The sequence below is a fragment of the Meriones unguiculatus genome, chromosome 16 (assembly GCF_030254825.1).
Source record: "Meriones unguiculatus strain TT.TT164.6M chromosome 16, Bangor_MerUng_6.1, whole genome shotgun sequence".
NCBI lineage: Eukaryota > Metazoa > Chordata > Mammalia > Rodentia > Muridae > Meriones > Meriones unguiculatus.
In genome coordinates this window covers 30,923,445-30,937,656 of record NC_083363.1, presented here as the reverse complement: position 1 = coordinate 30,937,656, position 14,212 = coordinate 30,923,445, and the positions used below count along the sequence as shown (strand labels likewise).

At 49.4% G+C, this 14,212-nt stretch overlaps 1 protein-coding gene across 3 annotated transcripts; it reads left to right on the top strand.

Moving 5' to 3' along the window:
- The first annotated feature begins 540 nt into the window (after positions 1–540).
- On the top strand, positions 541–3,979 carry Tspo2 (translocator protein 2). Of its 3 annotated transcripts, XM_060369628.1 has the most exons (5): positions 984–1,023; positions 1,504–1,897; positions 2,464–2,651; positions 3,239–3,380; positions 3,603–3,979. In XM_060369628.1, the coding sequence occupies exons 3-5, from the start codon at positions 2,482–2,484 to the stop codon at positions 3,798–3,800; spliced, it is 510 nt and encodes a 169-aa protein (XP_060225611.1). In that variant the 5' UTR covers positions 984–1,023; positions 1,504–1,897; positions 2,464–2,481; the 3' UTR covers positions 3,801–3,979. The 3 variants fall into 3 exon arrangements, with proteins under 3 accessions (XP_060225612.1, XP_060225610.1, XP_060225611.1); XM_060369629.1 differs by lacking the exons at positions 984–1,023; positions 1,504–1,897 and adding an exon at positions 541–562; XM_060369627.1 differs by lacking the exon at positions 1,504–1,897 and having other exon boundaries at positions 879–1,023.
- Positions 3,980–14,212: the final 10,233 nt, after the last annotated feature.

Below are 14,212 nucleotides of genomic sequence, written 5' to 3'. Positions count from 1 at the left end.
CCCCCCTGCTCTGGTGTCTGCGTGGAGATGGAAAGGGGGAGCTGAGATAAACATGCCCGGGGGAGCCCCCCCCGGATGTCACTGGGAACCCATGGAGAGCAGCCAGCCTGGCAAAGGAGACCTGGTGCCTAGAGGACTAGCAAGAAAGGCTGCCCAGAATTCAGACAGGGAACAAACAGGGGAGGTGCCTGTCTTTGTTACACAAAGCTGTCTGAGTCATACAGAAAAGTGGACTTTGCCTACCGACAGGGTCACTCTCCCCTGCCCCTCTTCGTGGTGGTGGGGAGGTAGAACACTGCCAGGAAGCATCAGGCCATGCCTGCCAGATCCCCCACCCACCTCTGCTGCCAGCATGGGAGTTGGGAGAGATCTGCCAAATTCCAATTTCCAGCCAGACAGAGATAGGCCAACCAGGAGGCTGTACTCAGGGACTGGGTTCATGGATCATGAACTCATTCCCAAAGCTGGTACTTGCCTCACGTGGAGAAAATCTGGCTCCAGAAAAGCTCTCAGGAAATCTGAGGGCCCCTACCATCCCTGGGGACACAGAGCTGGGCCACAGGTACAGAGAGCATGGGTACCAGTCAGATTGTGACTCCTGGCTGTTACAGAAGGTCCAGGTCTCAACATCAAACTCTGAAGTAGTCCACTGAGGGGGATTCCCCCAAGGATCCATACATCAAGAAGGAGCTGAGGCGAGCCATAAGAGGAAGGGTAGGAAGAGCAGCTCAGTGGTAGAGTGCTTGTCAGCAGACAGGAAGCCCTTAGCAAGCTCACACGTGCACACACGCACATGTACACACACACACACACACACAAATGGTCTAACAGATCATGGGGAGCTTGTGAACACAAGCCCTTGTGCAAACAGCAACATAGATTCCTCATAGACATCACCACCCTTTTCTGAGAAAGGCAGATCAGCAAGGAGCCCAGCTCCACCCCTTTTCAGTCCCTCACCATCTTCTGTCTTGTACACATCATACATCATCAGGCAGCCAGCCTGGGAGGTGTGTGCCTGAGGTAAGTGAGGAGGGCCTGGGAGCAGGAGTGATGGATAGCAGGAGAAAAGAGGGTGAGCATGGTCAATGAGGGAGGCCTCCAGCGCTGGATTAAATAACAGGAAAAATTGAGACAGGGAGAGGGGCAGGCAGCTAGACAGTAGACAGTGAGAAGCAGAGAGAACCAAACAGAAAAATGCACAGAGAGGCACAAGGTTCAGCCCTGTCCCGGGATTCTCCAGAATGTGTCTCTGACCCTTGATAGGAAGGGATAGATCTGATAGTCAATCTAGAACACTGAAAACAATCCGATTTTTATTTCTCTCCAATTCCATTGATCTTAAGACAGAAGCTGAACTAGCATAAAGATGTGAGAAATTGATACTGGCTGCAGCCTTGGTAGGAAGAGAGTCTACACACTGGCCTATATGCAAATGGCACACAAAGAAAGCAATGTGTAAATGAGATGCAAAAGACAATGGTATTTTTTTTTCCATCGAAGATCAGGCTGTTGTGTCCTTGGGAGTCGACCACAAGAAACTTGGACACCTGTGTGTGCAGACCAGACCTGTGGGAGTGGGGAGATGAGAGCACTTTCCTGAGGCAGTTGAGAGTGAAGGCTTCAGAGAAGGGGCTCCACAGCGTCCGTTGGCCACGCCTGAACTGTCCAGGCCAGCCAGGGTGGGCCTCTTGAGTGTGCCGGTCTGGTCTAATGAGATAAGATTGAAGCAGATGAGAAGGGCAATTGGGGATTGTAATTGTCCCAGCGATCTCTGGCTCCTACACTCAGCATGGTTGCCATGTGTCTTCCTGGGGAGATGCAGACAAACATCTATTCAACCCAAAAGTGGCGCTGACAGAAAACCAAAGAAATGGTCCCAGCCAAGTGCAGTCTGGTAAACCAACAAATAAGCCTCATAACGCTCCCTCTTCCATCCTCCCTCCTGTCACCTCCCTCCTCCCCCATTCCCCATCCCTCCTCTCTCCTCCTTCCAGGAAGAGAATGTTTCGGTTCAGAGGAAATCTCTACAGAGCAGGGGCACCCACAGTCTGATCACTGTCAGCTTCAGTGAGGTGCAATCTTTGCTACATAAAGGCTTGCTATTTGCCTGACCAGGTGTTACCTGTGGTGGGAGATGAAGATCAAACCTGGCCCTGACTTCCAGGAGTCAGATGGCCATAGAGAGGGAAGCCTTTGCCTCAGGAGCGGTTGCCCATAAAGAACAGTGCTCCCCAGAGGCTGCTGCTGTACGCTCAGAGCATAAGACCGTGGTTGCCAGGAAATGGAGAGGGTAGTGGTTATGGAGATGGGTCAGGGGTCAGGACTAGTGCTGGGCTCAAGACAGGGGGATCTCCATGACTGGACCTCCAATGAGGAACTCTGGCTAGGTAATAGTAAAGTTCGAAGGCCCAAGAGAAGGAAGGAGGAAGGCTCATCCCAGCATGCTCTCTGCCTTCCCAGATCTTGCCTCTGCAGTGAATGCAGCTTCAAGGACCTGTCTTTGTGGGTGTGCCCCTCCTGGGGCCTATCCTGATTTGGATGTTCACTCGTCAGATACCCAATTGGTGTGAAGATGAGAGGAAGCTGCCTTGGTGCCCACCCCACAAGGTCATACGGCTGGTATGGGCAATCATCTACTCTGTCATGGGGTGAGTGTGTGACTTTAGTACCTGTTGGGGTGGAATCAAATCCCCAATGTCAGTGTGACCTTGCGTGTGCTATACTCTGGCCTCCAAATGGTGGCACCCCGTTGTTGCTCTTCAAGTAGGGGTCCCACAAGCAGAAATGCTCTGCATACTTAAGATTCCAACAAGCCCTCTGCTTTCCCCTCTCCAAGACTCCCTTCCCTCTCTCCAGGACAACCAAAGCCTCCCACCAGCTCTCTTGTTTTATTTTATGTTTGTGTGTCTGTGTGTGTCTCTGTGTGTGTCTGTGTGTGTGTGACTGTATGCTGTGTGTGAGTGTCTATGAAGGTCAGAAAAAAGCATTGCATCTCCTGGAGCTGCAGATACAGGAGGTTATAAACCACCTGACAAGGATACTGGGAACCAAACTTGTGTCCTCTAGAAGAACAGGAAGTGCTCTCACCTGCCAAGCCACCTCTCTGGCTCCTCCTTTGACCCTCAAATGATGCCCGCACCCACCTGCCCGCATGTCAACCTCAGGGTACTCCACTGAGAGCTAAGAGGCCTTATGCCAGAAGGTCTTTCTCCTACAGAACATCTTCTCCTTGCAGCTATGCCTCCTACCTGGTGTGGAAGGACCTGGGAGGGGGCTTCCGGTGGTCCCTAGCACTGCCCCTTGGCCTCTACACTTTCCAACTCGCCCTCAGCTGGACATTCTTGATGCTCTTCTTGGCAGCCAACAGCCCTGGGCTGGTAAGGCGTGTGGTGCTCCGTGCTGGGAGAAGGAGAATGTGACACCACAGGGCCCCACATCAGATGGCTGACAGCAGGAACCAGCTAGGGACCAGTACACAATTCCTATAGTGTGCGCAGCATCCCCAGGGGCGGGATTTCTTGGGTCAGGGTACTGTAGAAATGCAGAGGGTCCTGGCTCTTGAGACAGCATAGCTATAGCCTCCCAATGCTTCTGCCCAGGCCCTCCTGGACCTGTTGCTGCTCTATGGGCTGGTGGCAAGCATGGTGCTTATCTGGCAGCCCATCAACAAGCTGGCTGCCCTGCTCCTGCTGCCCTACCTGGCCTGGCTCACTGTGACCACCGCCATCACCTACCGCCTGTGGAAGGACAGCCTATGTCCCATGAACCAGCCCGAGCCACCCGAGAAGAGCAACTGAGGCACCAGGGGACAGGAGGGGAAGGAGGATGGCCAGAGGTAGGAGCAGCCGTGGAGCTGGGAACACTTGATGGGGCCGCTCTCCTAGATCTTCCTGTTGCCCTTTCTCCTTAGACGTCAGAGAAATAGAAAAGAGGGGGTGCTTTCCGACACATAATAAAATCCTGTTGTTGACCTTGAGGGTGTGATGTGTGGTGGATATGGAAACATGGCGTCCAGGGCTGCAGAGAGGAAGCTTCACCTGTAGGAGTGATGAGTGGATATGGGAACTGAACTGGGGAGCTGGGGAGGGCGGCCACCATCTCTCCTCTTGCATGCCTCCCGAAGCCCAGCACAGGGTTTAGCACTTCGCTCAAAAACAGAATCTTGGACCAGCAAGATGGCTCACCAGGTAAAGCACTTGTCATCAAAACAGATAGAAACCTGGTTTTTATCACTGGGATCCACACGGTTAAAGGAAAAACACTGACTCCCAAAAGTTGCCCTTTGACTTCCACATGAGCACAGTGATACACACACACACACACACACACACACACACACACACACACCAGATCAATAAAAAAAAAAAAAATCAAAACAGAATCTTGCCTAGAGTGTTGGTGTAGTCCTGTAACCCCAGCAGCATTCAGGACATGGAAGCAGGAGGATCAGAAATTTGAGGACATCCTCAAATTTTATTATACAGCAAGTTAAAAAAAAAAATCTTGAAGCCTGGCATAGTGGTGTACACCTATGATCACAGTACTTGAGGAGGCTGAGGCAGGTGGATCACTGTGAGTTCCAGGCCAGCCTGGAGTACAGAGTGAGTACAGGACAGCCAAGGTTACACAGAAAAACCTTGTCTCAAAATAAATAAATAAATCTTGAAAGAGCGCATAAAAGCAAAACAGAAAAGCAAAGTAAAAAGGAGTACTATGACGCAGCAGGAGGACTCAGCAGGAGAAGTACCTTCCACCAACCTGACAACTGAGTTGGACCTCAGGGTCAGAGGAAAGAACCAGATGTCACAGGTTATCTCCTGACCTCCACCCAGGTGCTGTTGTGGAGTGCATATGAATTCTCTGCCTGTCTCTCTGTCCCTGTCTCTCTCTGTCGCTGTCTCTGTCTCTCACACACACAGACATGCAAATAAATAAGTACATAAACATGATTTTAAAAGGGATACAAAGTCCATACGCCAAGAGTATCACATACAGCACATATATAATACATGTTTACAGAATATGCAGATAGATAACGTAGCTGTGCCTCCTCTTACATAAGTCAGGCTGAGTCTCAAGCGACGAGCTCTGAGAAGCTAACAGCTGTTTTTCTGTTTCCATAGGCTCTTTCATTTTCAATTATTTATATCTGCTCATTACCATTATAAGGAAAGATTTGAAAAGGGGAGGTGAGCGCAGGATGCTGAGAGGTGAAGCCAGCAGGAGCTTCGTGATCAGCCTTTGCTCTTGCTTCCTTTTTTCTAGATTGCTTCAGTGGCTTTTCCATTTTTTAATTCTCCCTCCTCTTTTTTTTTTTTTGCCTATGTTTCAAAGCCCTCAATTGTGACAGGAGGCAGTAGCTAGGGATGTGTCCTTGTGCATGGCAAGCTAGAAGGTCCAGACATCTCCTCTTGCAACAAAGGGTCTCCACCTGAGGCATGACGGAAAGCAGGATGGTCTCATAAAGGAGCTGTTTCCGGTTCTTCTCCCGTGTGTGTGTGTGTGTGTGTGTGTGTGTGTGTGTGTGTGTGTGTTATGCACGTATGGCTTTGTATGTGTATGGGAGAACGTGTAAAGGGGTGTGTGTATGTACCTGTGTTTTCATGCCTGTGGAGACCTGAGTTGATGTGCCAGCAATCACCTTATTCATTGAAGCAGTGTCTTCCGATCTAACCTCAGCTTGCCCCGAGGATCCTGTCTCTGCCTTCTAAGGCTAGAATTGCAGGCTTAGAATCTTCTACGCCTGTCTGGTTTTTGTATTGGTTTCTGGAAGTCCTTGCAGTTGTGCAGAAAACACTTTTACCACCAAGCTACCTTCCTAACTCCTGTTTGTGGTGTTCTGTGACAAGGTCTTCCTATGTAGTCTTGGCTAGCCTTGAACTCATGTTCCTGATGCTTCCACTTCCAGAATGATAGGATTATATGCATCAACCACCATGCCCAGCACAAGAGAGCTTCTGATACTAACCAGACACTCCAGGGATGAAGCCTGGATATCAATGTTTATGGGAGACTCACTCCAGGATCTCCTCAGGTATGGCCAGGGCTGAAGGCCATAGGGATATGAGCACCACACTACTGTGGAGTACTTATGAAATGCATGTCTCTGGGGCTCCAACTACAAGCCTGACTTTGTAATTTGGGGGTGGGGGGGGCTCCTGGTATCCTTCTATTGGCTGGGCCCTTCACCATTTCTGCCCACTGAAGTTCAAGGGCTCTGGGCTTGGGTCACTCCTCAGAGCCTGTCTAACCCCTGCAGTCAGTGAGTGCTTCTGTGATCTCAATTTGGATTCTGAAGCAATGAGATCTGTCGAGAAGCAGGCCAAGGAAAGGCCCCATGTAGCAGCACGGTTGAGAAGGGAACACACTGGCCCGTTCTGGAGCTCACCCCTAACCAGAGGAACTATGCTCTCCCTTCCTCCATAAAGGGAAGCTCAGCCCAGCCGGGCAGGTTAACCTGTGCCCCAGCAGAGCAAACATGAAGTCAGCCTTCCTTTGTCTCTACCATGCAGGGAATGGCACAGGCCAGTGTAGATACTAAAACACCTTTGATGGATTGGATGAACCAGTAAATAAACATATCGTCACACGTTGAAAAGGGAAAAAATCAAAGTGCCACTGCCCCTTGCTTTCACATGGAATGTAAAAGGGATTACACTGTTTTAGAAACTTCTTCTGATTCTAACTTGAAAACAGATGAGGAACCACTGTGAGACAAAGGGCCTCACTTCCCACAGTGCGGCCAATGGCCGGATGCCTGATAGGCATGGTCTCTTGCCCAGCTTCTGGCCCTGAGAGTCCGATCACCCTGCGGAGTCAGGGTTGTACAGTGCAGTGGCTGGGAGTCTGGCCCTGGAAGCAGACTGTCATGGTTTCACTGTGAAACATGCCCCAGACTCATATATCGAAGGTGCTGATACAAAAACACAGCTTTCAGGGCCTGAGGAGATGGCTCATTTGGTAAAGTGCTTGCTATGAAAGCACGAGGAGCTGAGTTCAAATCCCTGGGACCCACAGAAAAGCCAAGCACGGTAGCACACCTCTGTAGCCCCAGCACTGGGATGAAAAGGCCATGGCTGAGCCTTGCTAGCTGGCTGTCCTGGCAGACGATTCAGTAAAAGCTTCAAGATGAAAATAATAATAATAATAATAATAATAATAACATAGATGCTAGGCATGGTGGTACATGTCTCTGGTGAGGCAGAGGCAGGCTGATCTCTGAGTTCAAGGCCAGCCTGGTGTACATAGTGAGTTCCAGGACAGCCAGGATAAGAGAGACCCTGTCTCCAAAATAATAATAATGAGGAGAAGGAGGATGGGGAGGACAAGGATGAGGACAATGGTGACGACGTTGAACTGGAGAACTGGCTCAGCAGTTCAGAGTATTTGTTGCCCTTGCAGAGGACGTGGATTCAGTTCCCAGCACACGTGTCGGCTCACAAACATTGGCAACTGCAGTTCCGAGGGATCTGACGCCCTCTTCTGGCCTCCACTGAAACCAAGCACAAAAGCACTGCATACACATACGTGGCAGGCAAAACATTCAAACACATAAAATAAAATAAATAAATATTTTTAGGAATTAAGTCAGATAGGAGAGCGAGTGAGTAAAACACAAGTATCCCCCACATGGGAACACACAGCCCCCAAGACACACACATACCACGAAGCCCCTGAAGTCTCACCTCCAGTGAAATAAGCGTTTATTCTGGAACCAAATATGAGCGAGCACGACCCAGGAACACAGATTTCAGGTTCCCCAAATTCCATGTTCCAACGTGGAATCAGTTTCACGGAGCTTTTACGATGACAGAACGAAGAAAGTCATAATCAATCATTTGCAAGGTCACTGGTGTATCCGGCCAGTAGGTGGGTACGAGCATGGACATCTCTGCTGCAGGTCTCAGGTGCTGTGTGTTGACATTCTCAGCCTTGGGCTTGGTGGCAGCCATTAGTCTTTTAATACATCCCTAAAGGACGTGAGGTCAGATGCAGAGGTGCACGAAGAATGTCTCTTAAGGTGGCCAAAGAAAGATCTTGGCTCTGGACCTGCACCATTCCATCCTTCACAGGCAGGAAGTTCTGATCATTCAGAGTCTTCAGCACAACTGTGCCTTTTTTTTCCCCAGGGAAGGTCAGTTCACAACGTCATGGTCCTCAGTGAGTCAGAGGTCATGAGAGCATAGAGTTCAACCTCATCAATTAATCTATTGATAGAATCACATCTGTGTGGACCATGAGGGGAGGGGAACAGCTAGGTAGAAGGAGTGGGGCTTTGCCTTTCCTCCCCCACCTCCTTTCTGTTACAAGCTGAGCTGCCTTCTGCCATGATGTCACACTGCCACCATGATGTCCAGCACGGTGGGCCGACAGCAATGGAGCCAGCCACACACACACACTGAAGCTTTTGAACCAGAGAGCCTAAATAAGCCTTCTCTCCTTTGAAGTTGAATTCACTGGTGTTTCCTTGGGTGATAGAACCTAATTAACACACGGAATCCAACCCCGCCACTCATTAACTTGGCCAGCATGGTGTCATTCCTTACCTTGGCCAGCACAACTTCCCAGCAGCCAGGCTTCAAGCTTCCCTTCTGTAAAACGAGGACCTAGAAGCTTTGTTTAGAAGAACGAACGGGATGACAGGAGAAAGGGCATCTGGTGCAGAGAAAAGACTCAATCAATGTTAGCCGTCCTAGCACAAAACTCAGGAAGCCGCCATTTAGTAAGTAGCCACTTCGGAGACAGAGCCAGAGAGTGCTCCTCAGACCCACTAAGGGTCAGAAGTCACACCCTCAGATCAGTGAGCTGGCCCAACTGTGGCCACAGGGCCAAAATGACTGGCTTTTGACGGCGAACATCTGTGTGGATTTGTCTGTATATCAACAAAACTATTAAAACCTGACCTAGGGTTGGCTCAGTAGCGGGGATTTGCCTAAAATAAGTGAGGCCAAGGAAAACCAACAACTTCATTTTGCTTATCGCTCTATTTATACCTGTAACTTATTAAAGATTGATTTATTTGAGTGTATGTGTGTGTGTGTGTGTGTGTGTGTGTGTGTGTGTGTACTTGCGTGGGTTCAGGTTCGAATTCAGGTACACATGGAAGCCAAGAAGCATTGGGTCCCCTGTGAACCATATGAGGTAGAAGCTGAGACATGAACTTGGGTCCTTTACAGCAGTGGCATGCACTCAGTGGCTGAGCCACATGTCCAGTCCCACACCTAACTTTTAAGAATGGTTTTAAATTGGGCCTGTGACATGGGCTCAGGGAAATAGGGTTGCTGCCAAGCTTGATGACCTAAGTTTGATCCCAGGCCCATGTGGTAGAAGGAGAGAATGGAGAACTGACTCCCAGATGTAATTAAAAATGTAAAAAAAAAAAAAAAAATCAGTTTAAGTTTATAAATGTTAGCTATGCCTGAGAAGAACAGTACATTGTTTTTTGGTTTTTTTTTTTGTTTGTTTGTTTGTTTTTGGTTTGGTTTGGTTTGGGTTTTGGTTTTTCAAGACACGGTTTCTCTGTGTAGCCTGGGCTGCTCCGGAACTTGCTCTATAGACCAGGCTGGCTTCAAACTCACAGAGATCCACCTGCCTCTGCCTCCCAAGTGTTGGGATTAAAGGCTTGTGCCATGACCATCCAGCTCATTGGATTTTTGATATTTTATTACATTTACTTATGTATATGACATGACATGCTTGGGGAGGTCAGAGGGTAACCAGGAGAGCTGGTTCCCTTCTTTCACCATGTGGGTTTTGGTTCTAGAACTCAGGTTATCAGACTTGGTGGTAAGCAACTTTACCCACTGAGCCATCTGACCAGGCCAAAACAACGGCTCTTATCCTAGCTCCATTCTCACATGTGACCTCAGACAAGTGAATACCTGGGAAGTACTTGCCGCTGTTGTCACCATCATCATCATCTCAGACATCACAATGTTTGCTAATGCTAAGCTGACCCTCCCAAGAAGATGTCTCACACCTATGATCTAACTCTAATTTCCCTCGAGACAGCAGAAGACACAAACCTGGGGTCTAGAGTCCTCTAGTGCTGGAGAGCTAGCCCTCTATGAAAGCTCAGTTTGAGCTTATCACCTTTTGAGGACTCCGTTACTGAAGTTCCCACCTCCCCAAAAACAAACAAACAAACAAACAAACAAACAAACAAACTGGCTTTGGGCCCTGATGCTCTTCCGAATCTAGAGAAGAACATCAAACAGGAGCTGTAGAGATGGCTCAGCAGCTAAGAGCACTTGCTGCTCTTGCAGAGGACTGGAGTTCAGGTCCCCACGTGGGGTGACTAATAACTACCTGTAACTCCAGGCTAGCTGATCCCCTCTTCTGGCTCCTACAAGCATGAGATATGAATGCACATATACATACACATACATACATACATACATACATACATACATACATACACCACACACATAAATAAAAATCTTCAAAAATACACAAAATAGAAAGATGGATGCTGCATAGTTTGGGCCATTCTCCGTCTGTCTCTGCCTTCTCTGTGTCTGTGTTACAACAGACAGAAAGTGTTTCCAGTTAACTTCCTCATCGCTGCAACCAAAATACCAGAGAGAACAACCTGAAGAGAGGTGTATTTTGACAGCTTCAAAGGGTCTGCTCCGTGTCGGCCTCGTCCAGTGTTTTACGAGGGCTTTTGCAAGTGCCAGCTCCTGGCTGGAAGAGACAGCCAGGCATCTCTCTGTCCACATCTTGGCCTTTGCCCTAAAACCTCTGGCCTAACAGACCAGCAGTGACCAGATCTTGCCTGAAGGGAGTTTTTGTTCAAGGTTACGACCTGTGCGGAGGTTACAAGACAACTTTTGAGAGTCTGTTCTCTCCTTCTGCCATGTAGGTTAAGGGGATCAGGGCAATCAAACTCATGTCACCAAGCTTGGTAGCCAGTGTCCTTACCTACCGAGGTATCTCAACAGCCCTGTTTGGGTTTGGATTGGGTTTTGGTTTTTGGTTTGTGTGTGTATGTGTGTGGTGGGTTTTTTGGTTTTAGCGGGGTCTCATATAGCTGCCGCAACCTTGCTTATCGTCAAGGATGACTGAACGTTTGATCCACCTCCTGAGTGCTGGGACTACAGGCGTGACATGCAGTTTGCAGCGCCGGGCCCTGAGCACAGGCCTTCCTGTAAGCTAGGCAAGCACTCTACCAAGCAAGCTGCACCTTCTGGTTCTCAGCAGTAGAGGCCAGGTCCTTGGGCGTAGACCTACGGGGCAAGAGTCCCTTCTCTTACATATTTCCTACAAGGATCAAAAATTAAAACTTTTTGTTAAAAAAGAAAGCTTTTTCAAATTTGTGTTTGAATCGTGCAAATGAGGGATGTGTGTGTGTAAATGCCAGTTCCCTCCCCACCACCCCCCTCCCCGCTACCCCCTCCCTGCCCCCTCCCTGCCACTCTGGAGCAATAACAGCATGAACTCTTAACAGAGCCACTTCTCCAGCCCGGAACGACTATCTTTTAAGAGCCCTAAGTTTGAAATCATCCCGTTATTACCTCCCCCCTACCCTCCCTCCTACACACACACACACACACACACACACACACACACACACACAGGTCATCTCATCCACCACAAAAGCAGGAAAACGCCATCTTGGTCACACTGGAGGCCTTAGTGGTGTTTAGCACCATTCATTATCTGGGGACTAGATCACTGAGCTCTTCCTCCCATGCAGGAATCATCGTCCAAAGGCGCACCCCCAAAGTCCCAAGCCCTTTCTGCCTGCATCCATTCTAAAACCTTTTCTCCTCTTAAGAGCTAAATTCTCTTCCCGAATGTTGGTGGTTGAGCTCATAGTTTTTTTCCAGGAACTCGTTGCTTGGCCTTACGCGCACCCTTCAAAGAGGAACACTATTAGTCACTCTAATGGACAATCTTCTTATCAGATCATTTTCCTCAAAGACTCCAGCTGAGCAATGCCAGGCAGCTTGGTTGGTGCTAGGAGTGGCCACTGGAATGGAAGACCGTGGTAACCAGGACCAAAGTTCTACACTGTCCCTATTTGCCCAGGGCAGTGTGTCCCTCAAGACAAGGTAACTACTACGTTTTGTGCAAAAGAATGCACACCCCTGTCTGCCTTGTGATTTCAGTCTCTTCTCCAAGCCCAGCCTCCGATTTCTGGGAGACCCTTGGCCTTGCACCCCTGTCCCCAGCCTTGGCTCAAAGCCTTGGACACCTCATGTTTATGTCAACAGAGTGGTTACCAGAGAAGGCATGCTCCTGCCCGCCAGGGGGTGTCTGGTGCCCAGCCCAGGCAGTTGTTTGTGTTCCTTGTCTCGGTAGTGACCGGAGGGGGCAGCACGCCTGAGCTGGGTCTCTGGGCAACACTCTGTTAGGGTCCCAGCTGTCCCTAGTCATAAAACACCTCCTCTGTCAACACACTCCTGAGGTATCTGTTTCCACGGAGTAAGAATTTAAAGGTTCCCCTGATGGGGCTTCTATTTTCCACCAGCCGCTCTGCCCCCTTCCCAGTGAAGGCAGCTCTGTTTTCCTCCAAGAGCAAATGAACAAAGGAATGCCTGTGCCTGGCCCTGACCCCTCCTCCTCAGCCACCGGGAAAATCCTGAATGTTTTCTGAAATGACCATGGGGAATGGGCCATGGAGGGAAAGTCTGCACCTTTCTTTCAGGGTAACCGAACTCCTTCAAGCCGCTCCCACCAGCAGAAGGAGATGTGAAGAGAGGAAACCTTTTTGGTTTCCATCCAAACGGTGGAGTGTCTCTGTACCTGTAACCACAACACATACTGCTGTTCAGTACCAACTATTTTCCAGAGCCTGCTTTCTCAGCAAGAACTCCTTCTGTGCTCTCCAGCTCCCCCATTCCTCTCACCACCCCATTCCTCAGCTGTCCTGGGAGCCTGGCAGCAGTAGTAACTGATAAAGGCTACAAACAGCTCTAGAAGCCAAGGGTTCTACTTTCTGCAGCGATACCATCTCAGGCCAGTCACTCAACCCCCAGCACCCAGTTTCCTTATCAGTAAAATGGGCACCCAAAACAAGACCAGCCAGAGATATCCTGGTGAGGAATAAATTAGTTCATTTGCAGGTGTTCAGGAGAGTGTCATGCTAGCAGCCAGGGCATATGAATGCCATCACTCCCTGCTGCTGAATTCCAGGCATCATGACAATAGTGGGAAAAAGCCTTGGCTGGGATCAAATTTCAGCACCCCCACTAGACTACTTGTGTCACCTTGAATCAAATACCCCGCTATGCAGGAGAGGACTGATAGACCCATGCCTCCACGGGCTTCAAAGGGGACAGAGCGTGCTAGCCTTAAAAAAGAGTGTAGGGGTAACTGCATGGAGAGAAGCCAGGTTTCTGGCACCTGATCCCTCCTAGATTAGCTGCTGCACTCTGGGCCCGATGAGAAAAAGTGGCCTGATTTGGAAAGGAGAGCCAGGGACCAGCGAGGAATTCAGGTCCCTAGGAGATGCTATAAATAGTCAGCACTGGCCAGAGGGCCTCCAGTGGGGAGGGTGTGGGGGAGCTGGAAAGGGGCAGTGGAAAAGGAAGCTGGCAGTCGTCACTCTGGGGACAGGCCCAGGGCACTCCCCCAAAAGGTCTAAGGGAGAAGGATTATCTAAGGATGCTGTAGAAGTGAGGACCAGCCTCCTCTATTCTCTCCCAGAGTCAGGAAACTCCTGCCCTCCCTCACCCACCCTTAGTCATTACTTTCATTCCTTAGAGCAACAGCTCAGTAGCTTGACAGGGAAACGGAGACCCAGAGATGTGAAGTAGCTGCCTAAGAGCCCACCCTGCATCAGGCTAAGACGGGACTGTAAATCAGGATCCCTGACCTTCCTAATCCAAGGTTACCCGTGAGAATCAAGGGGTAAGAACACATTCTTAGGGTCAAAGTCCTTCCCTGAGAACCAGTGAACAGACAGGACTTGGCCTCCAGAGACCCGTGGGTCTTCCTCAGGTGATCCAAGCACATCCCCAGAGTTGAAAAGAGGATGAGGAACTCAGATGCACAGTGCTTTATTTTTTTTTCTATGTCTTGTGTGTTTATGGCATGTATATGCATGTTTGTGCATTTTAAGTATGTGTGCGTGCCCATGTGTGTACATGTGGAAGCGGGGGCTGATGTCAGGAATCAGCCTCCATCACTCTTCCATCTTATTATACTGATGCAGGGCCTCACAATCAAACAGCTCAAGATACAGGTAGTCTCGCTAGTCAGA

Coding starts and splice junctions, on each gene's coding strand:
- Tspo2 (XM_060369629.1), top strand. CDS start 2,482: ATGCAGCTTCAAGGACCTGTCTTTGTGGGTGTGCCCCTCCTGGGGCCT. Junction 2,652..3,238: donor ATCATCTACTCTGTCATGGG/GTGAGTGTGTGA, acceptor TTCTCCTTGCAG/CTATGCCTCCTACCTGGTGT. Junction 3,381..3,602: donor CAGCCAACAGCCCTGGGCTG/GTAAGGCGTGTG, acceptor GCTTCTGCCCAG/GCCCTCCTGGACCTGTTGCT.